The sequence below is a fragment of the Hoplias malabaricus genome, chromosome 13, assembly GCF_029633855.1.
Source record: "Hoplias malabaricus isolate fHopMal1 chromosome 13, fHopMal1.hap1, whole genome shotgun sequence".
Lineage (NCBI taxonomy): Eukaryota > Metazoa > Chordata > Actinopteri > Characiformes > Erythrinidae > Hoplias > Hoplias malabaricus.
In genome coordinates this window covers 28,548,775-28,575,392 of record NC_089812.1, presented here as the reverse complement: position 1 = coordinate 28,575,392, position 26,618 = coordinate 28,548,775, and the positions used below count along the sequence as shown (strand labels likewise).

The 26,618-nt window shown below is 38.7% G+C and overlaps 1 protein-coding gene across 1 annotated transcript; it reads right to left on the bottom strand.

Moving 5' to 3' along the window:
• Positions 1 to 1,483: 1,483 nt before the first annotated feature.
• On the bottom strand, positions 1,484 to 18,456 carry itgb3a (integrin beta 3a). The gene is made up of 15 exons (XM_066641696.1): positions 18,318 to 18,456; positions 17,407 to 17,492; positions 16,182 to 16,386; positions 15,628 to 15,880; positions 14,108 to 14,270; positions 12,749 to 12,910; positions 12,036 to 12,131; positions 11,787 to 11,876; positions 11,244 to 11,378; positions 10,295 to 10,721; positions 5,561 to 5,783; positions 4,709 to 4,809; positions 3,865 to 3,984; positions 2,933 to 3,099; positions 1,484 to 2,502 (listed from the first exon to the last, which is right to left on the bottom strand). Exons 1-15 carry the CDS (start codon positions 18,382 to 18,384, stop codon positions 2,434 to 2,436), a joined length of 2,364 nt encoding a protein of 787 aa, XP_066497793.1. The 5' UTR covers positions 18,385 to 18,456; the 3' UTR covers positions 1,484 to 2,433.
• Positions 18,457 to 26,618: the final 8,162 nt, after the last annotated feature.

Here is a 26,618-nt window from a genome sequence, read left to right as displayed (position 1 = left end):
CCTAAGCATTCATTCATTATCTGTAACCGCTTATCCAGTTCAGTTTTTGAGTCGCCAATCCACCTACCAACGTGTGTTTTTGGACTGTTGGAGGAAACCCACGCGGACAAGGCACCAACTCCTCAAAGACAGTCACCCGGAGCGGGAATCGAACGCACAACCTCCAGGTCCCTAGAGCTGTGTGACGCTACCTGCTGCGCCACCGTGCCGCCCCCACCCTAATGACCTAAAACCCTATGACCCCATGACCCCCAATACACAAGGAACGTCCATGGACGTTTAAAATAGGTCTAAAAGTAGTCTGTCCGTCAAGGAAATATTTTAAACGTCAATGGACGTCCAAAACCCATCTTAATAAGTTAGTTATTAAGTGGTGACCAATCGATAACGTCAGTGGACGTCCAAAACGCGTTTTATAAAAGTAATTTATTTCGGGACCAATTAATAACGTCAATGGACGTCCAAAATACGTCTAATAGTCGTCTTTTCAATGTCTGTGTTTGGACGTCTTTTCAACTTTCATTTTCAACCTTAAGAAAACGTTGATTAGACGGCAGGCATTACGTTATTTCAACGTTGAATCAACGGCTAAATGTTTACTGGGAAGCTGTCAGTGTAATTACTGTTAAATTAATTACTGTTGCTTTTTTAAGTTAAGGCCTCGGTCCAATAAACTATTTTACTCAGGTAAAAGTGGACGTATCGACGAAAGAATAAAAAAAAAAAACCTGTATCATGTATATAAATTAGGATGTCAAAGCAGAGCTCCTTTAAAGCTTTAATAAACAAATTTAAAGTTGTTTTCCTTTTTGGCTCATAAAAGATGATAATTTATATTTGTGCCACCCATTGTTTGAAATTAATTTTATTGGATATATTAACAAAAACTATACATTCATATGTGGAGCAAATCTTACAAAATTATCCTTGTAAAATAACTTGTGATTTTCACCCCTGGGACAAATTATGGCAAACGGCAGACTTTTAGAAATAAACAAACAAGTGACACTTATTCCCTTCAGTGTGAACCCTGAGGCTGAATAGTGCTCATTTTTTCTTTTCAGTCTGTAGTTAGTCTTGATGTCAATACGTTTTTTTGGGGGTTTTTTTTGCATGTAAAAAAATAAGGATGCTTTGCTATATCTTAAATGTAAAAAATATTTTAAAATCTTTGCATTAGGGTAAACAAAGGGCAAATATAAACATGCATGAATTCATTCACTTTTGTTACTGCTTCACTAGGTTAAGGGTGGCGGTGGGTCCAGAGCCCATGCAGAATCATTGGATACAAGGCAGGAACACAACTAGGACAGGGTGCCAGCAAATAAACAGACATGTTAGAATCAAATACCTATTATTTCACCGATTCATTCCATTTTAAATAATTTTTTGCACAGTTACATAACACAGAATTGTGACCTGAATTAAAAAAGTTTGTGGGATCCGTGGAAAATGAGAGAAGACAGTGACATCAGGATGGTTTTAAAATTATCCTTTATTCCAAAATGTATTTAGCATGTAATGAATCCATTAGGCCTATGACAAAGTCAAAATTAAACAGGGCCACTGTACAATTAAAAACACAAACTAGAAAAAGAAAACTTACCATAATATTGGCTGAAGGATAAGGCACCTGAGGTTTTACCTAGTTTCCATTGTCTCAAACATAAGCACATTAATGAATATGTTGGATTTATTTGGATTTGTTTTTTGTTCACTGACTGGCATGTTCACATTTTCATGAATGACTGATTCTCCAGCACCAAAAAGTCTGGGTTCTTTCTCTGCCTGCGCTGCCATGGCAACAAAAAGTCCATAGGAACGCATTGGAACTCTAGAGGTGGCTGCATGGTGCTGTATCTATGACAACCAATGTAACCAGAACCAAAAATGAAACATGACATTCATATGAGCAATGTACCATCTCTCAGTACCAACACTAAAGTGCATCAAACATTATGTTTCCTCAGAACAGATCGCTCATTAAGACTGTACATAGTGCATGTATTAAATGGTTTTCTCATCATTCATTAGTTTAAACATGCAGAAGTTGGGCCTCATACAGCTTCAGCATTTTTTTAAGCCTTGTAGCCCTGGCAGGTCATGGCTGGGTCATATGACCACCTTTTGTGCCATGATTAGAAAGCATTACAATGTAAACTGCTCCACATGCGTTCAGTGTGATTGATTTTGCCACAGCACATGATAGTTACAAATAAACTATGTATTTTTTCTAAGAATCCAGTAAATTGACAATAACAACATTACACTCTCAAATGATTCAGGGAGGCCCTCAGCACAGTTGAGTACTATTGCAAGCTCCCAGATTAGACAATACCACATGGTGCCAGCAACTCTGAACGGCCCAGAGTTTGGTCATTAATGATGCTTTATGTGGGTGGAGAATGTCATTGTGCTAAAGGTTGTACATCCTTACGAGTTGCCACGGTAGGTCACATTCGTAAAAGTGGTTGTAGCTCCTTTATATAATGGATTATTGGCCTGGAAAAGAACACACGATAACACCAGCTGAAAACAGTGTAATGTACAGTACATTCAGGAATTGAAAGTTTAATGTTTTAAAGTAACCAGCTGTAATGTCTTTCTCCACTAGAGGTCACTAGACGCACATGCATACAGTTTGTTTATTTTAATATGCTCTAAGTGCTGACAAATTAATTTAGCACTTACACCTTTGCTAGGACAGACGTATTTTGTCTATAAATGCATTTACACAATTTCCTGTTTTCTCCAGACATATCTGATTAGCAAAGATGCTCAAATATGGTGTTAGCATTTTGCTCTTATTAAAAAAATTATTAGTCTAAGTTTCCTAACAAACAGTAGAGTCACCAGTCACCTAAATATTATTTTTTTTTTTTTGTATAAATTCATAGACAAAAGTGATAGATAAATTTGTGTGTGTTCTCACCGCTTCCCATTTGGCCTTGGCTCGCTCCTCCTCAAATTTGGCAAATTCTCTGCGATCATGAATGGTGATCAGCAGCTTCCAAATCAGCATAGCAGCCAACCCCAGCAGCAGAATAGAGCCAGCCACATAGGCCACCACCATCACGATATCAGGACCCTTAGGACACTCTACATACATTCATTCAGAAAAATATTGTGAGATTATATTAGTCTTGTATGGTGGCAGTTTTTTTTTTAGCATAGTGGATAACATCGCTGACAACTTAAAAGACTAAGGTATGATACTGTGCTTTGGTAAACACACCACGGTTATATAAATTAGTAGTAGTTATTTTTGTTATGTGCTGTTATTTATGTTATCCTTCAATTCACTTGTAATCAAATCAGCCATTATACACAAGTTATTCATTTTTTACTTTCACAAACCATGCAAACACATTTGGTGAATGTTAAATTCTGGGCTCTGGGACAGCCAGTCTATTGTTCTGAAAACACAATCAGCTTCTTTCTTGTTGTATGTTTTGGAAAGTCCTGTTATTTCAAATATGGCTTGATTTGCTGGTATTTCAGTAAGAGCAGTAGCTAATGTTATTGGAATCAACACCCGTAGTTTAAATGTTTGTTCACTTAAATACCATATTCTTCCAAAATCAAAAGTGTTACAAGTTTAGTTTGTGGTTCTGACATCACAACCACTTTCCATATGAAGGGTAAAGGCCAAAGAGTGCGAGGTAAAGCAAGTTTAAATTCAACGTAAAGGCTTACATTTAATGTACAGCAGTCTTTGCATTCTGGCTGTCACTGCTATTTAGAGAGAATTTTGTTTTGTCATGCAGTAACCACTTGTGCCCATATATCTCAAGCCTGAGCCCACAAACTCTGCCAAATGAGAAGAACAATAAGTGCCTCCACATTTCTCTCTGTATCTCTCACCAGGTTCTTTAACAAGGTAAAGGATGGATTTCCCACTGATGTCTTCATAGTATTGGAAGTGATGAACACAGTCGTCCTCATCCTTATAGGTGCAGTTCACAGAACTCTTCTCATGGAAGACTGGAAAGAGAAAGAGAAGAGTTGGGAAACAAGCCAATTACGCAAAAGTCAAGACAAGCCAATTACATTAAAAAAAGGCCTGAAGGGATTTGGGGTAGTTAGAAAGCTTAATAATTACGTATAAGGGTCTACACAATTACTGTTGATTTGCTGACTTTTATATGGTTAAAAACAGGGTATTAAAAAGCGTTTTTTATATGTTTTGATTTTTTGCCAAAGCTCAGCAAACGAATTGAAAATTTGCAATAAACTTGAGTAATACCATGTTAAAATGTGTTCCTGATAGACAATATGTTAACTTACTTTCACTTAGGAAATTAACAAAACATGTTACAGGAGGTCCTCGGGTTACGTCAGTTCCGAGTTACGATGTTTCGTGGTTACGACACATCTCCCATTTACTGTATAAAGCCGACTTAAGTGGTTTTGCGTCGTAAACTTCGTGTTTGGTGTGCGCGGCGGAAGAATACACGGTTACGCGGCTCGGGACCGAGGAGGATAGGTGTTAGGATAGGATAAGTGCTTACGGCATGCTATTTACGTACAGTAAGTACGTATGTTCCGAATTACACCGAAAATCGGTTTACGAAGGATCAGGTTGAGGTAGGAACGGACCAACGTCGTAAGTCGAGGACCCCCTGTATTTAACCTGAGCTGTTCTGACTGCATAAAACAGCGTGATATCAGTTTTTTGACAATTTATGAGAGAAAGACAGTGCTATACCCAGCTCATCCACCAGCGTGATGTCATCTCTGCAGATTGTGTTACAACTTTTCTTCTCAAACAGTGGGCCTCTCTTATAGTGCCGACACTCCACACAGTCCCTATAAAACACAAAAACACACACGCAGAGAGAGAGAGAGAGAGAGAGAAATTAATATTAGGAATAATAATAGTGTTGCAGTCACACAGCTCCAGGGTCCTGGGGTTGTAGATTCAAGCCCTGCTCCGGGTGACTGTCTGTGAGGAGTTTGGTGTGTTCTCTCTGTGTCCGCATGGGTTTCCTTCTGGTGCTCTGGTTTCCTCCCACGGTCCAAAAACACACATTTGTAGGTGGATTAGTGACTCAAAAGTGTCCACAGTTGTGAGTGTGCGGGTGAATGTGTGAGTATGTGTTGACCTGCAATGGACTGGCGCCCCCTCCTGGGTGTGTTCCTGCATTGCGCCCAGTGATTCTGGGTAGGCTCCGGACCCACCGTGATCCTTAGCTGATAAGCGCTTACAGACAATGAATGAATGAATTAATAAATAATAATAACAACATGACACAAATTTGCCAACACATAGACACAACATAATTTCTTAATATTAATTGGTGTTTTTCCCCTTTTCCTTCAGTAACTTACTTTTCCTCTATAAAGAAATAAAAATTTTACAGTGTGTTGATAAATTGCAGTGAAGATAAATCATAAGTCACTTCCAAAGGGAAGATTGTAACTCTTTCCAAAGGGACTGGATTGTGCATGTTCATGCTAGAGAATGTACTGTTCCATGGTCTAGTGCTGGAGGACTTTATACCCCTCTGGCCTATGCAGATTATAAAACCCTTGAGCGTGTGCACACACACACACTCACTTTTTGATGGTGCAGGAGTCTGGACAGGTGGGGCATTTCTCACATGTTGCACCATACGCTCCAGGCTGAGTGCACTCACATGCTCCACACACACAGTGACCACGTCCACTGCACAGGAGCCCAATACCCGCCATACAATTGTCTGTCCTTGTGGAGCAGTTACAGCTTTCACCTGACCAATCAGGGTTACACTGACAGAACCCACACACACAGTCTCCGTGACCTGAAAGAAGACACACACACACACACACACACACACACACACACACACAGGCATAAGAACTATAGTATTTATACAGCTATTGCATCAGACATATTAGACATCAATTATGTACTTCTTTAGGGTTTTTATTCATCTTATTTGTAAAGATTGATTGATAATTGATTACTAAGAGTTTAGATTGTTTGGAAATATATTTCTGCATATAAGGGGTTAATCTTAATTCCACTGTGTAAGAGAACAGGTCAGAGAATGTCTTTCTATAACACCCATGCTCATTTTACATTTGCCACAACTCTATAGATGTATATAGCTGTGTTTCCCGTTATATTTTCATCATAGGGGCCAGAAGAATTAATGTGTACACTCTCCCAAGAACTCACTTTGTGGTTACATTCCACATCACTAGGGAATGTTCAGTCACATTAGTTAGAGAAAAAACATATTTTTATTGCAGAGAGCACAAGTGACCTCACACTGAGTGACTAGAAAGCCCTCTTCTTCTCTCATTACCGGGTGTCTGTTAATTGACATAACAAGTATGGGCAGATAGCACTCTCCTCTAAGTGTTTTGAGAAGTCCAGACTGAGTAGTGGTGTTAGCAACAGCTTGAAAACACAGTGTTGGAAGTGGCAACGAATAAATTAAGGAAAATAAGAAAACAAATATTCACATTTCCTTCCTGGAAAGAGAATGTGATGTACATATGTTTTGTCTTTAAGACCAGTTGATAATACATTAATACCGTCTGTTGTTTTGATGAACGCAATTGTACCTAAACAGGACCTACTTTCCTTACAATGTATGTAGCCCACGCATTCTGATTGGAACCTCTGCCATTGCTTATTTATGAATATATTATGCATAATTCCTTAGAATTGTACTAAAATCCGTAACGCTATCAAAACATATCTACTGAATCCCAGGTGTCCCTTACAGAGACATTTTAATCATAATCATTTAAGGGCTCTTCATGATTTAAGTATTTCCGTATTTATTGTGGTCTTCTTAGATCCAAAAGATCTGTGCTTTGTCTTAAAATTGCAGGGTAAGAAGTGTAGACATGTGACCCCTTTCATCGGAACATGTCCGAAACATCAGTGGTTAATCACTAAGGAAACACACCATGAGAAAAAGTTATTTAGCATGTTCCCCCCCCCCCCACTGAAGGTTCAGTAAAAAGAAAACAGCTGATCTATACAGTATACACTTCCACTGATGCTATACCACATTCACTTCCACTTCAAGCACTATAAATATCCTGCAAAGATTTAATCTACAAGATTGCAAGATTTTGTACAATGTTTTTAGTGTAGTGGCCCACCATGCTATATGAAAATGCCCTTAGGTATGTGTCTTAACATTTGCCGATATCTGATCAGAATGATAAATTACTACGTATAAACGCCAAATGTTTCCAAATTTTGTCTCAGATGTTTAATATTGTCCTAATATTGTTTAATCATAATGACTTGCTATGTTCTGCTGCTCTAAAATATTACCCTGGCAAATTCCCTGAGATGCCCCTGTTATAATTTCCTAGGTGGTAGATTATGTTAAAATGGTTTGCCTTCCTTATTTTCAATTAATCTTTCACATATCTCCAGCATGGCTTTAGCTGCAATTAGTTAAAAAAGTCCCATGTTTAGTGAGATATTTTATTTACATTTAAATTACTGACTATAAAACTCACATCAACACACAGACAAACATGAGACATCACCGCTTAGACCTGCTTTTCCATTCATCTTTTTAAAACTTATTTGTGTTTTGTGATTATAGGCCACCTCACATACCTAGGGTGGCCAGATCTGAGACGTGCAGACTGAACAATTAAATGTTTATAGAGATGGTTATCGATCAATAACGGTAGCTCTACAGTCAGACCAGATTTTAGGCTACTTCACCACGCCCCCTTCTCACTCACAGCGAACCAAACAGAGTAGTGGAGGGCGGGACTAGTTTGTGAACGAAATGCTTCTCAAAACTCTATGGAAGCTCTAGAACAAACCTGGGCATTGTACGGCCCCCGGGCCACATACGGCCCTTTGATTGACTCTGACCGGCCCGTGTAACGTTAATTGGAAATTACAAAATAAACATTTTCTTATTTTACCTGATGCATGGACTGAAGCTGCATTGCTTTTATTTTGAAGTTGTTTTTTATTTACATACATGATGATGCAAAACGTATATTGAGGCATGGGCGTGATTTGATCGTTGTCACTAGCAAGTCACAAGACGACTTTAGCCCTCAGAAATGTCTGCTCATGCTAAAAAAAGAAAGGTAGATGCCGAATGCAGGGTTTTCAACAAAAATTGGACTGCTAAGTATTTATTTACTGAAGTGAGAGGTAAAGCGGTGTGTTTAGTTTGCGGGGAGCAGATCGCCGTGTTTAAGGACTACAATTTGAGTCGGCATTACGAGTCGAAACACGGGGAGAAATACAAGAACGTGACTGATGCTGAAAGGGCGCGGACATCGGAAGCTTTGCTAGCTAAACTGCAAAAGCAGCAAGGCTTTTTTACCAAGCTTCTTTTTTTATTTTTATTTGCATGTTTAGCGTGTTTTTATGATGCCGTTTTAGTGATTAATTGCCTTTCCCATTGTTTTGTGAAATTCGCTTGAATAAATTACATTTTTTGGAAGGCAACCTCATGTTTTCATTGCTTAATTATAACATATACTCTTACCAGCTTGTCAAAACAATGCTATTTACTGCTTTTTACAAAGAAGTACAGTTAATATTATGCAGAATTGAGATCAGCCTTTTGGCCGGCCCTCCACAATATTTTCTGTTTCTCATGTGGCCCCATGGAAAAAATAATTGCCCACCCCTGCTCTAGAAAAACAAAATCCCAGACGTTTGTGAAATTCTTCCTGGACATTTTTTTAAGTATAAAAAAGAGGATATGTCCGGGTAAAAGAGGACGTCTGGTCACCCTAACATACCTATTCATTAACTTCAAGGGTTATGTACCAACTTTGCTACATACATGTAGCGTTACGGACTCCCAAATGGCACAGTTGTCATCAGAAGACTGCTGGTTCAATCCTAATTGATGCCTCTGACCAGGAGTCCAATACAGCATAATTATCCATGCTCTCTGGGTGAGTTCTACCCCCAAACACAAGCACAGTGCTAGTCTGTACTGGCATTGGATAGATGATGTAAGAGATGAGTTAAGGCACTACTCCAAGTGTGTGTCTAGTGGTGTTTTTTAGCAGTGGTTTAAAAAGGAGTGGCTGTTAGTTTCACAAGTCTCAAAGCATGTGTTTGCCCTTCCCCCTCTCAACTTGTTAGCACGGTATATGAGTGGGGTGATGACAAAATTTAAGAGAGAACAGGCAGTTCTCTCTGGTTATTTACATTAAGAGGCCCTGTGTCTTTAAAACCGTGTGTTTAAGAGCAATATTTGTTTGTATGTGGCTGAAGATTAACTTGTCTGTAATTTTTTATTCACTGACTGAATTACCATAGAAACTCATTTGTAACCTAAATTAGCTTTTTAGCACTTTTGGTAATGCAGTTAGCCATCTCCTGAATTTGGAGACATTTCCACTTTAAGTGATCCGAAACAGCAAAAATATGTCAATATTACACACCAGAGCAGGAATAGAGCAATATCCTCATTTTGGTTCATGCTTTTCAACATATGGAGTTCTCTCAGAACGAGTGAGACAGAGAAAGCCTAGCATATCCGACAAAGACAGTTTACAGACATTTTGGAAACACATTAGACCAGTTATCAGCACACACACAGACTAGAGAGACAGCAAATGATGAGGAAATAGCTTCTGAATGTTATAAAATTTGATTTTGATTAAAATGACGTGAACAACGCAGAACGATAACAGATTTTTGAGCAAGCAGCAAATTTCACAGGTTTTGTATTATTTTGTTTAAGTCCTAACATTTGTGGTGAAGAGGTACTAATATATCCTCCTGTGCCGGAAGAACTTGTAGTGAAAAATGTTCCCAAGTGGACAAAAATGCAGTTTATGTGAGTGTTCACATAAATAAAATGCCTCCTCACAATACCCAAACACACCTAAAACAAGCCAAGTTAAATCTCCCTTGCACAGCTGAACTGTGTCATAGACCCTGAGCTAACATTTGGTAATATTCTGAATTGTACACCAACATGTCCCATGGACATTTCACAAGATCTGAGCCACAGCCAAGGCTCTGGATTCTCATACGTATACAGTACTGTGCACAGGCATGTTGAAGGTATGAAGAGCCTTTCATAATCTGCTGTGGTAAATGACCAAAAATGGTAGTTAGATAGTTTGCTGTTCTCACATACAGTGAGACATCCAGGAACAGCACAACTTTTAATCATTTCCTTCCACATATTCTGTTCCAATAACTTACAGGCTACATTGACAAATCTTTATCATTTCAGTGTGATCGGTCATCTAAAATACATGAATTGTCCTAGTGTGAATATGGTTAATGTCTGTGACATCACAACTGCATGAAATAGAAAACATTTAAAGCAAGACTCACCAGAGCAGAGTTGTCCTTTGAAACGGATACAGGTGTAGTCGTCACACTCACAGTATTTTCCCGACACCTTTCCAAAGTCACTTGAGTGACAGTTGCACTGGCCACACAAACAGTCCCCCCGCCCACTGCAGATAGGGGTCTGTGGGTTTGGGCTACAGCTGTCTGCCTCAGTGGGTTTGTGGTCTGCCTCTGTACACTCACAGTGTGGGCCCAACCTTCCAGAATCACACAGACACACTCCACATTCTAGGGTGCCGTTGTCATTGCAGGCAGAGCTTGCAGGCTGGGCAGAGTCATGACAGGCACAGTCACAGGCGTAGTCCACTGTAACCTGCAGTGTATCTTTAAAACCCAGTGGCTTTATGATGAATGTACGATTCTTCTCTTTAGGACACCCACGCAGCGTTGCCTCCACACTGAACGACACCTGAGGGACGGAGGGAGAGAGTGTAGGATAGTTAGACCTAGAAAAGACCTTTCAGGTATAAGATCCAAAATATTCCAGGATTAACCTGGAATTTCATCTACATAGGCTTGAAGTACTAAGTCTCTCTAAATTCCAGGATCAAATTTGGCCCATTTTCTCTTATTGTAATGAATGAAACAGCCAAAATGTGCATCTCTTCCTAAGGCATATGCATTTATAGGATGATAGCCTGAGAGAAAAACATGGCCACCTGAAATAGCAAAATATCTGGTAATAATTCCAGTATTATTAACCACTTCTTGTGGAATCCTCATATATTTTGCACAAATTTCCATAAATGTAAGATCACGAGAGAGAGTTACAGCAACAGGCAGACAAACTGTGTCGGATTTGTGCTTGAAGCTTGCACAAAAAAGATAAGTTCTTCTACTTTTCTGTTTATTGTTCCTGCTATATAATGCAAAACAAAGCAGTTTCTGTTGCCAAAACAAAGCCATGTTTAAATGTATATGTGCTACTGACCGTATCTCCGATCTTCAGTCCTGAGCAGGATCTGACCCCAGGCACCACCTCTCCATTGAGACATGTAGCATTAAACGATAAGAGCAACTCCTCTGGAACACCCAGCACCTCCAATTCAGCCTTGGATCTGATATTCTGAAGGGGTAACAGGTCATGGTTTATGATTATCATGTGCTATTACATATCTTAGAGGATTTATTATATATCTATATTGGAAAGGTGCCTCTCTGGCTTGTTAAAAATATCAGCTTTTTGAAAAGTGCAATTGAAATCAGTGAGTTAGTGCAGTGGGTAGATGATGTTATATTTGTTACCTGTTACTTAAAGAAGTTTTACTGAAAAGCTGTTGAAAATAGACCAGAACATTTTGGACAGGGACAGATTTGGCTGTGAGAATACTGAAACGGAAATATTCCACTATAATTGGAGATCCTTGCATCCCCAGTAATGTTCAGAGCTGTGAAATGAGTGTCATGTAGGAGTAGGTAGAAGAGCAAGGTTTCTGTGAAGTGAGCTGGGGATCCCTTAGTTTGAGGAGCTCACCGTGTACGCATCCAGGATCAGCTGGATGATGTTCCGTGAGTCTTTGGACAGCATGCCCACAGTGGTGCCAGGAATCAGCTTACTGTAATTCTGAAAGACAGCAAACTCTCAGTGAGGGTGAGTGGACGTGCAGCTTTTCACAATGTGACAAGACAGTAGGACTGACCTCATTATTGCATGTGTGTGTTTATAGGAGTGAGAGAGAGAAAGTGTATATGTGTGTGTGTGTGTGTGTGCTTGTACACTCACTAGGTACAGGGGCACCACATCGTTAGTGACAGCAAAGATGAGGTTGATATTATTCTCGGACAGCTTGTCAGCAAGCATCGCAATGGAAGGATAGTCCTAAAAATATACATTCACATAAATATTGCATCCAAACCAGTGCCTACATATTCAGTTATTCAAATACCCACACAACACTCTGCAAAATAGACATCTTATTTCTCCACATACAGGATTCTGTATAAGACTAAATGTTTTATCCATATTCCAACCTCAAAAACATTTTGGTGAAAAGTGTGTTTGGAAGCAAGCGCCTCTACTTTCTTTCTGTCGTTTCTTAGCTTATTGGGGTAATCTACCAAAAGTGTCAATAAATAAAACAGAACTGAATAAATTCGGAAAGAAAAACATGTTTTTTTTATGTTTTCCACACATTTTTATTAATTGGCACTGAACATATGAACAATTTGATCAGAAATGTTGACTTAATTTTAAATCAGTGCCAATATTAGATGTAAATTGGACATGTCAATTAACCATTCAAATGTTGACCTCATCGTGTGGAGTTTGCAATTTCAGTCCCTGGCAAAGCTTGGCCCCCCGCTCCCCAGCACCTCCCAGCATCCCCTGTTATCTGCAGACTGTTGTGTAAGACAATTTTAAACCCAGAACAGGATGTAAGCTAATTTTATGCGCTATCAACAGTTAAACATAAGTAATGGGCTAGGCAGACTGACCAGTGAAGTAGTTTTGTAGTAATCATTGTCCTTATTAATATAACACTGTCCATCACTGGGCTGGACAATGCCAGCAATTTTGCCATCGAGTGCAGTGTGAGTAATAGCATCTGTAGTAAACACCAGCAGGTGGGATGCATCCGATCTCCAACCAATCGTGTCCTAAAATAGAAAGAAAAGAGGACCTCAGAGAGGGGCAGTGTCTATGTGCATATGAATTTCCACTGGATGTTACGGGTCATGTTTGGAGACCAAATTTTCCGTCTTTAGTTTTTTGAGCTGTAGCTAACATTTCTAACCAACATTAAAAGTAGATATTTATCTAAATGTCTGTATGAATACATGCCCACAGAATTCTCTCAACCTGCTCAAACCACATCCAGGATTTAATTAATACAGAATAGACTGGTCAGTATGTTTTAGTACAACCCCAATTCCAGTGAAGCTGGGACATTGTGTAAAACATAAATAAAATCAGAATACGATGATTTGCAAATCTTTGTTAACCTATATTCAATTGAATACACTACAAAGACAATATATTTAATGTTCAAACAAATAAACTTTATTGTTTATTTTGCAAATATTCACTCAGTTTGAATTTGAGGCCTGCAACATGGTCCAAAAGAATTGGGACAGGGGCATGTTTACCAATGTGTTACATCACCTTTCCTTTTAACAATACTCAGTAAGTGTTTGGGAACTGAGGACACTAATTGTTGAAGCTTTCCGTGGAATGTTCCAAACAGGCGTTTTTTAAGCATTCTTTCCCAGTCTTTTGTTGTGTCCCTGTCCCAACTTTTTTGGAACGTGTTGCAGGCCTCAAATTCAAAATGAGTGAATATTTGCAAAAACACAATAAAGTTTATCCATTTGAACATTACATATCTTGTATTTGTAGTGAATTCAATTGAATATAGGTTGAAAAGGATTTGCAAATCACTGTATTCTGATTTTATTTATGTTTTACACAACGTCCCAAATTCATTGAAATTGGGATTGTATATGGTATGACAGCCATTTTGGATGAACTGGTATTATTACAGTAACACTTGTAATTTCTATACATAATATGAAGAAAAATAAATTTACAGAATTAAAATCACAGAAATTGCCACTAGTAAATTCAGAAGTGAGACCCCGGTCACCCAAGTAACACTGACCATAGTGGGTTTCACTTTATAGAAACAATACCATTTGCTTACACTTTGCATATCATTAAAGGAGGCAAACTAGGGCCTCGAACATGATTAATGGTTACAAAATCTGAAATCCTGTGAATACGTTGTACACCAAAGCAAACTATTTTTGCCCGACCCCTCCCTCTGAGAGCATGGGTCTGCGGTGAATGTGACTCACTTTGCAGACCACAGCCTGTAAGACAGCATCAAATCCTCCCTCCGGTGCGTCTCTGTTTCGAGACACTTCCTGTTTCTTCACTTCCTCTGTGAAGCGACTAACCTGGTCAGTCAGCGCCAGGACATTCTTATATCCAAACTGTGGCCGGCACACAGTTTGTATGCTACAGGACACACAGTACAAAAGGAGAGGAGTGGTACAAAATGAGGCACAGAAATTATAATTGAAACATACGCAAAAACCCTTTTAAATTTGCATATGTTCATTTTATACAAAGTGTTTATTCAAGAATCAAGGTGTGTAACGTCTAGCAGTTTAAATGATGAAATAACACAGCAAGTCTGGTATGGGGTTAAAGATTTAAACAGGGTTTTGCAGGCACACAATACATTCATGTTGATGCCATTGCAAAAAATTCATTATGTCTGTAACTGCTTATCCAATTCAGGGTCACGGTGGGTCCTGAGCCCAGAATCACTGTGCACAAGGCAGGAACACACCCTGGAGGGTGCACCAGTCCTTCACAGGTTGACACACATGGACACATTTGAGTCACCAATCTACCTACCAATGTGTGTTTTGGACCGTGGGAGGAAACCGATGCAGACATGGGGTAAACACGCCAAACTCCTCACAGACAGTCGTCCGGAGCAGGACTTGAACCCACAACCCACCGTGCCGCACATTCCAAACAATTGTTATGTTTTAATAATGTTCCAAATATTTTACTTTATTTGTAATAATTAGAATACATAAAAAGGAAAGAATGCACTTTAAACATAGCTGTTTTCAAAACTCTCTTAATTTAAACTTACTTTTAAAATCTGTTGCTATTTTCACCCATTAATTAGCTCAGATATCCCACACTGCACCTTTTAGGAAGGTAACACTACAACAAATATAAATTTTAATGGATAGAGTAGATCCCTAACACCTAGCCAGCTAGTTTAAGTAAGATTATCTCTTAACAGACCATGGGCTGTTCAAACAGTGCAGCAAGGAACACTGGATCCCTACTCCACAATTAACCAGCGATACACTTTAATGTAGTTTGTGGTGAAAGGCGTTTTATTAACTTATTTATTTTTTCATTTGGTTTATAAACACTGCCCTCCACAATTCTAAGCTGATGGACAAACCAGACTATGAAGACCTGCCCACAAACAAACCTCATAGGTATCGTACCTATCTGACTTTTACTCAAGACACTGTGCTTCATAAGGAAGTCTAAAAGTCTGGAGTGATGATGTTGCACAGTACCTTCCCCAGGTTACTGGTCACAAAGATGCCTCTGTAATTATTAGGGTCACATTTATCTCCACTTGTGAAAATGTGTGTTATCAGACCTTGACACAGAAGGTCAGGGAAGTAACCCACACTCAGAATCATGATGAATAGTTGAAAAATGGCCAATTGGAATTTTAACTACAGAATGTGTTTACATTTTACAAAAAATCTTCAGTTCCATCAATTAATTAGCAAATGGAAATCAAATGGAAATCTTGCTCAGAACACCTCACCCATAACAGGGGTTGCTGACAGCTTCATCTGGAAACATGAACATATACGGTGAGAGGGTTTTGTCCACAAATGCACCAAATCCCATCCTCAGGTTACTAGTGGTTTTGCCCATAGCGTCGGCCAAATTGTTTCCGAGGGAACGGAGGATGGCTAAGTCATCCTTCATAGAGTGTGACAGGTCCATCAGGTAATACAGGTCCACTGGATAATCAGCAACCTGCCTCACAGTCACTGTAAAACGCTTTGGGTCATCTTATGGGGATAAAAACAGAGAGAAAGTCAGAAAGTTACAAAAAATATTCAGAATAAATTTAATTCAAAGGATAATAAAAGAATAAAACTGGCGGAATGCCTTGTATTTACATAATTACCAAAAACAAGCTTAAATTAATATCTAATATCATTTCTGATTGGCTCTGCTGTTTTCAAAAGGAGTCAGAACTGAAACACTTGAATGGGTGTGGCTAAACTGTTCAAGACAGAGTTTGTTAATACAGGTAGCTCCAATGGTTTGGACTGTATAGTAGGATTTGACAAATAGTGAGTGTTATACCTGGCCGGAGGGTGAGGCGGAGTCTTTGGGGTTGTATCTGAGTGACCTCACTGGAGGAGTCTTGTGCTTTGCTACTGAGTGGGCGGTCCTCCACTACAGTCACACTGCTGCTTGGAGACTCAATAAAATTTGCCCGACAGCCAGATTGCACCAGTACACTCTTGAGATCACAGCGGGAGATACCGGACCCATCCTCACCAATGTCCTAATGTACACACGAAGACATTCACTGTTGACATTTAGCACTGGTCATTACAGGCATGTGTAACATTATTACAGGTGGTTACTGTAAGTATGTTGTGAAAGGTTGCAAAATTTGCAGCTTCTGTAAAGAAACACTAGGTAAGATGTGCTATTTTTTTCTCCTGGGCTCTCACTCCCAGTGTAGAGTGTAATTCACTTTCACAGTCCTGAAATCAAGGGAGGGTGTGGTTTCCTACCAATCTCCAAAAGTTACATAATGTGGATCCTGCCGTGCTGAGCGTAGTGTAGCAATTACAAAAGGTCTAGTCTCCCTCTTACAGGTCAGTGAAGCATCACAATGGTTTTGAAGCTGCAGTTTTAATGTAAAAATACTACTTAGTTTTCCTTTAAATAACAGTGTGCTGTTCTTACATGTGTTGAACTGAGCAAAAGAGACAACCAGCCAAAATATCTATTAATTACAGTCATTCATTTTCAGTTACAGGAAGAAATCTAAAGTATGGAAGAGTCTGATATTATATAAACATTTTAAGCTTCAGTTTTATCCACATTTGCACTGATATTGTGTCCATTTTCAGGAGACTTTTCCGATCCCAAAAATAATCAATGATTTAATCTGTGCTTGATTCCCTTTTATTAATATTTGTTGTCATTTTCCTTTTCTCTGAATTGGTTTCTCGAGTCCAAAGCCGTAGTCTTCCCCGTGTTCTCTGTATCTTTTAAACATATTTGAACATTTCGAAACTACTGTGTGTTCTATAATTTCCCTCTCGTTAACTTTTCAATTCCACGTCCAAAGGGACTTTTGTTTAGATCTGACAGATTAAGCAGTATCTCAAAGTTAAAAAGTAATAATATTTAATGAATGTTTTGCCTGGAGTTTGTTTCGACAATACTGCACATGTTTCTAACAACAATACCAACTGTAACCAACGGAATAGTAAAAATACTAAAAACAAACAAACAAAAAGTTTATTTTCCAGTGAAATTGTGTTGTTTCGAATAAAGAAAAGTGCATTACTTGCTGAGAGCACCAGGCACAGGTTGGGTGAATAGACAGACATTCCTTGCAGGTTCTGACACCTCTGGAGGTACATATGTTAGAGCCTAGAAAACACACACACATGCATATATATATATATATATATATAAAATACTCTCTCTCTCTCTCTTTCCCATTCTCTTGTTCATTTCTCATTTTTTTGTCCCATCAGTGGTTAAAGCCATTTATTGTGCAAAAATGTACATATTATTCTTAGAATATATACAAATAAAAAGACATTGTGATTTGCTGTTTAATTACTAAGTGTGTTTTCGAGTGTTGGTCGAGGCAAATTCGTGTAAATGAAAAAAAAAAACAAGGAAATAATTCTAATGTTGGATTTGAGGGTATTGCGCCTTTAGATGTCAGTGTTGTGTAATATTTATTTATATGAGTTTGAGTTGTGTCTTCTGTTAGTTTGGAGCAAGATTTCAACAGCTATATAAATCAGTTTGGAAACTTTGGTTCGTTCTGAATCACAGCTGAATCATCAGTTTCAATATGAATTCAAACGTAACTTAAATCACAATTGAAATTGTTTACTACTATTCTTTTACACAGCAATTAATCACTAGATAACATTTCACAGTGAGGACAAGCCTACAGTTTACTGGATTTGTAGTTGTATTTCTGTTTATCTGTACCTCTTCTGGTATGCAGTGCTTTAAAGGTTAAAAACACTAACTGTCAAAAGAGTATCAGATAAAGTTATGAGGTGTCTAAATGTTTTACACAGTAGTGTGTTTCCACAGGAATCCAAACAAATATTTTATGACTCTCCATGCTGATAAATAGTGCTAAAATTAAAGTGTTCACACCCAAGTTTAATTCATAACAGGAAAGCAGCAGTGAATTCATTCATTCATCAACAGAAATCAAACCAGACTCACCTGAAACTACAGAAACTAGAAGTAAAACTTTGAGTCCTGTCCAAACTCGAACTAAAAACGTCCCCATTTGAGAGGTTTGATTTCTCTAGCTGATGCCTTGCTACAGCAGCCCGTTCTCTTCCTCTCTGTGGGTTTTTCTGTATGTGTGTGTGCGTGTGTGTGTGTGTGTGTGTCTGAGACAATATTTCCTCCTTGTTTAAGGGGATGGGTTCCAACTGGCAGCTGCCGCTCCTGAGGACATGAAAAAGCTGAGCCTCTTTCATGTCCAAACTGGCAGAACACACCACTGTCAAGCAGGACAAAATGTTACTTAGTGCCATACACACCAATCAGCCATAACATTAAAACCACCTCTCTGTTTCTACACTTACAGTCCATTCTCTCAGCTGCCCTGACCATACAGGAACACTCTGTAGTTCTACAAATCCAGACGGTAGTCCACCTGTTGCTCTGCATACATTATTTGCTTATTTTCACACTATCCTTTAATGGTCAGGACCCCCACAGGACCAACACAGAGCAGGTACCATCATTTGTTTGTTGTCTGGAATGTACATTAAGATTGTCTATGTGTTGTTCTCCTGTTTATAGTATGGCCTTGAAGTGCTGTAAGACGTCTTTAAGAAAGGGAGTGGGTGTTGTAATGGTTCTGTGTTTTGGTTGCTTTTGTTGGACTGATGTGGATAAAGCCCTGAGGAGTAAGAACATGAGATTACCATCGTTACATAGCAAAGTCTCTACGATTAACATAAACTGGGCCAGAGCAATTAACATAGCCACAGCGGCACAAAACTCTAATAACATGCATTCTTCCTGCTTCACGGTTACAGTTTGGGGCTGAAACAGTTTGGGGGCTCCAATACATGTAATGTTTTATGACAGTAATAATTTGCACAAATTTGTCTGAGCATGCAGCACACATTCCTGTGCGTTTAAGTACCTTCAAATCTTCTTTGCTTCACCTCACCTTTCAGTTAAATAGAAGAGTGAAAAAATCTGTAACTTATTATGAACCAGAAAAAAATGGTTGTGGTTGGGAAAGAATGAACATATTGCAATATGTACAAATATGTACAAATATGTATAATTAGATGTACAAATAAGGTATAAAATGTGTGGTTTTTTTTTTGTAATGTATAATTATAATTAAAAATCCAAGCATTCTCCTGCTCTTCTGTCATATTATTCCACAAAAATGAACCTAAAAATTAAGCAATTTGAAAATGGGAAGTGAGAAATGTTCCATCATGGAAAAGGTTGCAAAAGCATGTGCATCGATTTTTGGGGGTAATGTTGTATCCAAATGTACGTGTGAGTTTCGGTTTAAACAGTTTAAAGATGGGGACTTAAATAGTGTTTGTGAATGTATAAATATACATATAAATAAGTTAATATTCATAACAAAATGTGTGTATTTTATTCTATTTATAATATATTTGAGTTTGTTTTTTCATACACGTTGTGGTCATCCAAGTGTATGAGGTGTTTTGGTGAGGTCATATAAAGAAAATGAATGTGTAAGCTCTGTAGATGTGAAAGAGCAATTAGCTGAGCTTCAAAATAAACGTCTTATAGTTTTGTTTACTTCGTTTCAGTTCTCCTCTGTATTAGCAGTGTTCAATGGGTTTGATGAGCTTCATTTCACACTAATGAGCAACAGGAATTTCCAAAAACATTTTGAGATCAGGGTGAGTGTGTTAGAGAGAGGGAGGAGAGAGAGAGGGAGTGACATGGGGGATGGGGAAATAGAGAGAGACATGGTGGGAGAGAGATAGGAAGGAAATGACAAAAAAGAGAGTGGGGAGAGAGTGTTAAAGTGGCAAAGTTTTGTTTTATGAAGGGAGTAGAAGAGGGAGACAGTGAGAGAGAAATAGAGAGATTAAAAAAACAAAAGCAAATGTGTGAGAGCAGAAAGATCATCATCATCATCTTTTCCGTTTGTCTATTTCAGGGTTGCGGTGAGAGCAGAAAGATGAACATATTAAATGTGAAAGAATTTTATTTTTAATTAAAATATTCATCCATTCATTATCTGTAAGCGCTTATCCAGTTCAGGGTCGTGGTGGGTCCAGAGCCTACCTGGAATCATTGGGCGCAAGGCAGGAATACACCCTGGAGGGGGCGCCAGTCCTTCACAGGGCAACACAGACACACACACACACACACACACACAGACACTTTTGAGTCACCAATCCACCTACCAACGTGTGTTTTTGGACTGTGGGAGGAAACCGGAGCACCCAGAGGAAACCCACGCGGACACGGGGAGAACACACCAACTCCTCACAGACAGTCACCCGGAGCGGGAATCGAACCCACAACCTCCAGGTCCCTGGAGCTGTGTGACTGCGCCCTTTAATTAAAACATTAAAATATAAATAAAGCAGTTAAAAGTGGTTGGTGTAATAAGCCGATTTCTAGAAAAAAAAAACAAAGAGCCAGCATTCTTAACATTTGTGGTGATTGAAAAAAAACATGAGGAAAAGCTGATATAAAAAAGCAGAAAGCTGATATAAAGGCAACTGACAGAGTTACTCAGACATTTCTTTATGCCAGTTCTGAGGTAAGGGTTTGGACTTAAACCTTTCTGGTAAATACTACTGTTGGAAATGTTTGCACAGGAAATTTTAGTCAAGAAATGTGCCAATTGTATTTTTCAGATGACATTAATCATGGTAGCATGGTGGCCCAACCGGCAGTGTCATTGTCACACAGCTCCAGGGTCCTGCGGTTCTGGGTTTAAACCCCACCTTGGGTCACACTCTGAGGAGTTTGGTGGTTCCCAGTGTTTGTGTGTGTTCCCTCTGGGTGCTCAAGTTTCCTCTTACATTCCCAAAAAACAGGTGGGTATGTTTGGCTGTGAAAAAAGGGTCCATAGAGATGGATGTGTGAGTGAATATGTGATACCTTCGGATAGAACAGTGCCCTCTCCTGGGTGTGCTCCTTGCCTGGCACTCAGTGATTCTGGATAGTGTCCAGACCCATTGTGATTGTGAGTATTTACAGAAAATTAATAAATGAAGATTAATCATGCAGAAATGTTCAGACAATTGATGAAATAACAGGATAATAGCATACAATCAATTAAACCCCACAGCCAAACATTGAGGGGACTCTCTGATGTGGGAAATCTGATTATATAAAAAGTTGTTTTTAAGTTTGGACTAAGCATAGAGTTAAAGTCAGGTTAGGGTAAATAGGATAAGGATAAGGTCAGGGAGAGTGTGAGGAGTTTGGTGTGTTCTCCCTGTGTCCGCATGGGTTTCCTCCAGGTGCTTCAGTTTCCTCCCAGGATCCAATAACACACATTAATAGATGGATTGGTGACTCACAAGTCTCCGTAGGTGTGAGTGTGTGAGTGAATGAGTGTGTGTCATCCTGCGAAGGACTGGTGCCCCCTTCAGGGTGTGTTCCCACCATGTGCCCAGTGACTCCGGGTGGGCTCCGGACCCACCGTGACCCTGAACTGGATAAGTGGTTGCAGACAGTGAATGAATGAATGGTAATGTCAGAGTTTGGACTAGGGTTAAGTTTAGAACAGTAGTACTTATGGATAAGGTAGTTGTAAGTCTATTATGGAGACACAAATCATGAAAACAAACTTAAATCAGGTGTATAGTCCCAAACTCCCTCTGTTTTCTCATCTGTGTGTTTGATATGACATCATGAATCTCAGCGTGTGTGGAAATGGCAAGAAAGGAAAACAGAAAAGTCAAACAGTGAGAGAGAAAGCAAGAGAGAGGGAATGACAGGGTATGAAGTGATGATTGGATTAATGCCAAAACTCTCTCTCTCTCTCTCTCTCTCTCGTTCTTGGCCAGTTGCTTAGTTACTGCCTTCAGTATGTGCTGGAATTGCTCTGAGAGATAGAGCGAGAGAGAGAGAGAGAGAGAGAGAGAGAGAGAAAGGTGAAGGGGCATTAAAAGATATGCGTGTGTGTGTGAGATAACTGAAGTAATGAAGCCATCAGAGCCTGCTCCTTTACTCATTATTCCAAACTCATTTTGTGAGTGAATATTTCACTCCATAAGATCTCCTCTGCGTCCTGTTACTGGTTCAAAAACAAGGATACAAAGTGTCATTAATGTGAAGCACAATATCACCCCCTTGTGAAACAGCCCCTCAATGTGAGTATGTATACAAGTGGGTGAGTTACACATCTGTCCTATGAGGTGCTTTGCAGCTGATAAAAAGACATTCCCATAGATTGGTTTGATAGAATCGTGAACACCCAAAAATATATCTGTCCTGGTATTACAAAACTTCTATAGTAACTTGGATATCCCTTTCATGTGCCTTTAGCCCAATTTTTTAATTTTGCGTCAACCCTACGCCATAGGCCAGTGGTTCTCAAACGTTTTCTATCATTCCCCACCTCAGACGAAAGGGAAATTCCCATATCGCCCCCACAAAATGGTAATAAAATACACATGCAAGTTTACAATGTTCTGATTCATTTAATTAATATTAACTCTTAATTAATTAACTCTTAACTATTAATATCTCTAAATCAGTAGCTTAACATTATAACAACAGATACAACATTAATATCAATGTTCAAACATTCAAAAATACAGAAAATTAGCCACTAATTAAACTGTGCTTAAGTTTCTCACTTTCCAATCTGTGCAAAAATGAGCAAAAGCAGATGCAAGGCGTAGGAGTGAGTTTGATATTTGTGGGGGACATATTTGCTGAGTCAAAGCCCACCACATACCAAAAATATTAGATAGATAAAATACTGCATTTATAATGATGTGGAAGTTTGACTAATGTTTGATAGTGAGGCTGTGTCCCGAACTTCACATTCTACACTACAGAAAGACTGCTAAGGATGGTAGGCGTGTGTGTACAGGGTGGGCCATTGATATGGATACACCTTAATAAAATGGGAATGGTTGGTGATATTAACTTCCTGTTTACATTAGTATATACATTAGTATATGGGATGGGGAAAACTTTTCAAGATGGGTGGGGACATGGCGGCCATTTTGAAGTCGGCCATTTTGGATCCAAATTTTGTTTTTTCAATGGGAAGAGGGTCATGTGACACATCAAACTTATTGGGAATTTCACAAGTAAACAATGGTGTGCTTGGTTTTAATGTAACTTTATTCTGAGTTATTTACAAGTTTCTGACCACTTATAAAATATGTTCAAAGTGCTGCCCATTGTGTTGGATTGTCAATGCAACCCTCTTCTCCCACTCTTCACACACTGATAGCAACACTGCAGGAGAAATGCTAGCACAGGCTTCCAGTATCCATAGTTTCGCCAGCCAAATAGCCATGCAGGTAGGCTATGTTACTGATACTGTCCTTAAATAAAAACCTCTAATCCTTTGTTTGTTTATACATTCTTTATTTAATTTTTTAAAAATTTGTTCAAAGCCAGAAGTGCACTGAATGAAAGAAATTCCTTATTCTTTGTATTATTTTGTTTTATTGTTCGACTTGAAAAAAAAAAACAAATTTGAAAGTTCGTTTTGGTGTTATTTTTTCTGTATTGTGGTTTGTCAGGTCTCTAACCACAGAAGATTGTTTGAATTAGCTTTAAGTTATATTTTTTACACTCGTTACTTAAGAAAAAACGTAGAGACATGCACTGAAGGGAAGAAATTCCTTATTTTTTTGTATTGTTTTATTTTATTGTTCAACTTGAAAAACAGAATAAGTTTGAAATTGTTTACAGTTTTTGTTGTGGTGTGTTAAATTTGTTGTATTGTGGTTTGTCAGCCCTCTACCTCAGGAGATTTTGTTTTAAGTTGAGTTGAGTGATATTTTTTATACTGTTTATTTAAGAAAAAACAGAATTGCACTGAAAAGAAGAAAAAAATTGTTTTTCCTAAGAAAAATTCTATTTGAAAAAAAAAACAAAAACAAAGAAAGATAGAACTAGAAAAGATGTCTAGTGAGGGGATCATTTTTATTTTATTTTTGTATTGTGATTTCTCCTTTTCTACCTCAAAAAGGATTTATTTTCCTAATGTTAAGGCAAACTTTGTTTTGTTACTGTTCCATTGTTTCTAAACAAAAATGTTGATTGTGAAAATAAAGTACTTTGTTTTCACGTACAATGTTCGGTGAAATTCTATCCTTGGTCTTTTGGGAACTTTTGGATCTATGAAAATTAAATATTTAAAAGTATCAGTATCAGAATCGATATCGGCGATACTGGCCCTGCATGTACTTGGTATTGGATCGATACCAAAATACCCGGTATCGCCCACCTCTACCCTACGGCGTAGGGAAAAATACGGGGAAAAATTCCTGGAAAAAATTACTAAAGGAATAGCGATACCATGCGGGGAAAACTTGCTGGCTTTGTATTGGTTACTTTCCTGATACCTCATGTAAACTCTGATCTGTCCCAAACAAAGGCCTGCTCCCTAAATAATGCACTTTAAATATTTATAAAAGTAATTGTACTGCACATCTACATTGTGTGCTACAAAATGTAGAGGAAGATGTTTCAGTACCTAGTGGTGTGGCGGTGTAATTGAGGGCGACACAGACACCAACGCAGAAGTACAAACGCTTGCAGCGGTGTAGGGCTCTTGCATAGCCTACGGTGTAGGCTCTGCATTGAGTCAACACACAAGTCTAAATCGGGCTTTAAGCTGTTCAGAGCTTTATATGAGCAGCATGTGTCACATAGCAGCAATAGCATAGATGTTTTTCTCAAGTTATTGACTGATTTTTGACATTTTATTGCCAAACACAACCAGATGTGGACAGCGTGGTTCAAAATATGGAATTAGCCTTGGGATTTAATAAACTTGGGATTTAGGGTTTAATTGGCTGGATATCCAATGCATCTGAGTCAATTCTGGTTCTTATGGTGTTTTTAATGGAAGACCTAAGTAGGGGCTGAAATGTTTGTTTTTCTCACTATATTGGCTGCTATAGATTTTAATGGCCTTTAAAGCTATGATTAACAGATTACTCTCTCTCTCTCTCTCTCTCTCTCTCTCTCTCTCTCTCTCTCTCTCTCTGTGTGTGTGCTTCACTTTGCTGTATTGATCAATTATCTACTCCCCACTGAAAGAAGGAACCTCACAGCAAAGATAACACACACACACACACATACACACAATGGGGCCATAACACTGACTTTCATTTGTGTTCCACTTCATTTGTCTCCATTAATACTTTGGGCCTAACGTTAATGCATGTAATTACCATAAGAATATAATGATTGTAGTTGTGGACACCAGCTTGTGGACCCACATTGGACACTAGTCCCCACACTGCGAGTGTGTAAATAAGCTTTTGTTCCCACACTGATATATCGTCGCTATCTAAAGAAAAACATGTATCACCATTTTGTTGATTTTTTGTTTCCTACATCCTTTGTGTGGAAAATTCATGATGAATGGACTGATAGAAATGCTCCAAAATGACTTGGAATAGAACCAACTTCCACTGAAAGTTAAGAAGATTCTTTCTCCTGTAAAGTTACTATTTTGTGGATACATGTTTTTCTTTGGGCAGTGATGATATACTTGATAAACACACTCAAGGACCCTAAAAGTTGAACTAATCTTAACCATTACTATTACTAGATTTACCCTTACACCTGCCCTAAACCTAACCCTTACCCAATCCTCAGCCTTTATTCTAATACCTACCCCATGCCCAAAAAACAAAACGTACCCTAACTTTATTGTACCCTACTCTTAGCCAAATCCCACATTTCTGTAACCTTATCACAATTACATTACCAAGCAATGCTTTTTGTCCCCAGAACACGAGTGTTTATAAAGATTTTGTTTCACATTCACACACACACAGAGCATGACAATGTGTTTGGGACCATATAGCTGATTTAAGGTCAGTTAAGGCTAACAGCTCATAACGGCCATTTAAAATGAGGTCTGAGGGAGACACTGATCTTTGACCAGAGAGAGAATTTCTCACTGGAATGAAAATGAATGGAGCTAAGAACACACACAGTGTGTGTCTGTGTGTGTGAGAGAGAGACAGAGAAAGAGAGAGAGAGAGAGAGAGAGACCCATATCTTAACCCAGAGAAAAGTTAATCTCTCCTGAAATGATTGTTTTGTATTGTGCTCTGTGCATTCTGCACCTGCATGAGCATGTGCCTGTATGTGTCTGAGTGTGGCACCTGTGTGTGTGTGTGTGTGTGTGTGTGTTATGACTGCAACAGGTCTCAGTAAGAATAAAGAAATTTTATTTTAATTAAATCATCCTGCTCTCTCTCTCTATCTATCTATCTCTCTCTTCTTTTTTTCTCTCCTTCTCTCATTTCCCCTTCACTCCATTTATGCCTCTCTCTATAT

What these genes read in the sequence shown, in the direction of transcription:
- itgb3a (XM_066641696.1), bottom strand. Translation starts at nt 18,384, where the DNA reads ATGGGGACGTTTTTAGTTCGAGTTTGGACAGGACTCAAAGTTTTACTT. An exon ending in GTCAGCAACCCCTGTTATGG is followed by an intron (nt 14,271 to 15,627) that starts GTGAGGTGTTCT and finishes TGTGTCCTGTAG; the next exon opens with CATACAAACTGTGTGCCGGC. An exon ending in CAAAGGACAACTCTGCTCTG is followed by an intron (nt 5,784 to 10,294) that starts GTGAGTCTTGCT and finishes GTCTTCTTTCAG; the next exon opens with GTCACGGAGACTGTGTGTGT.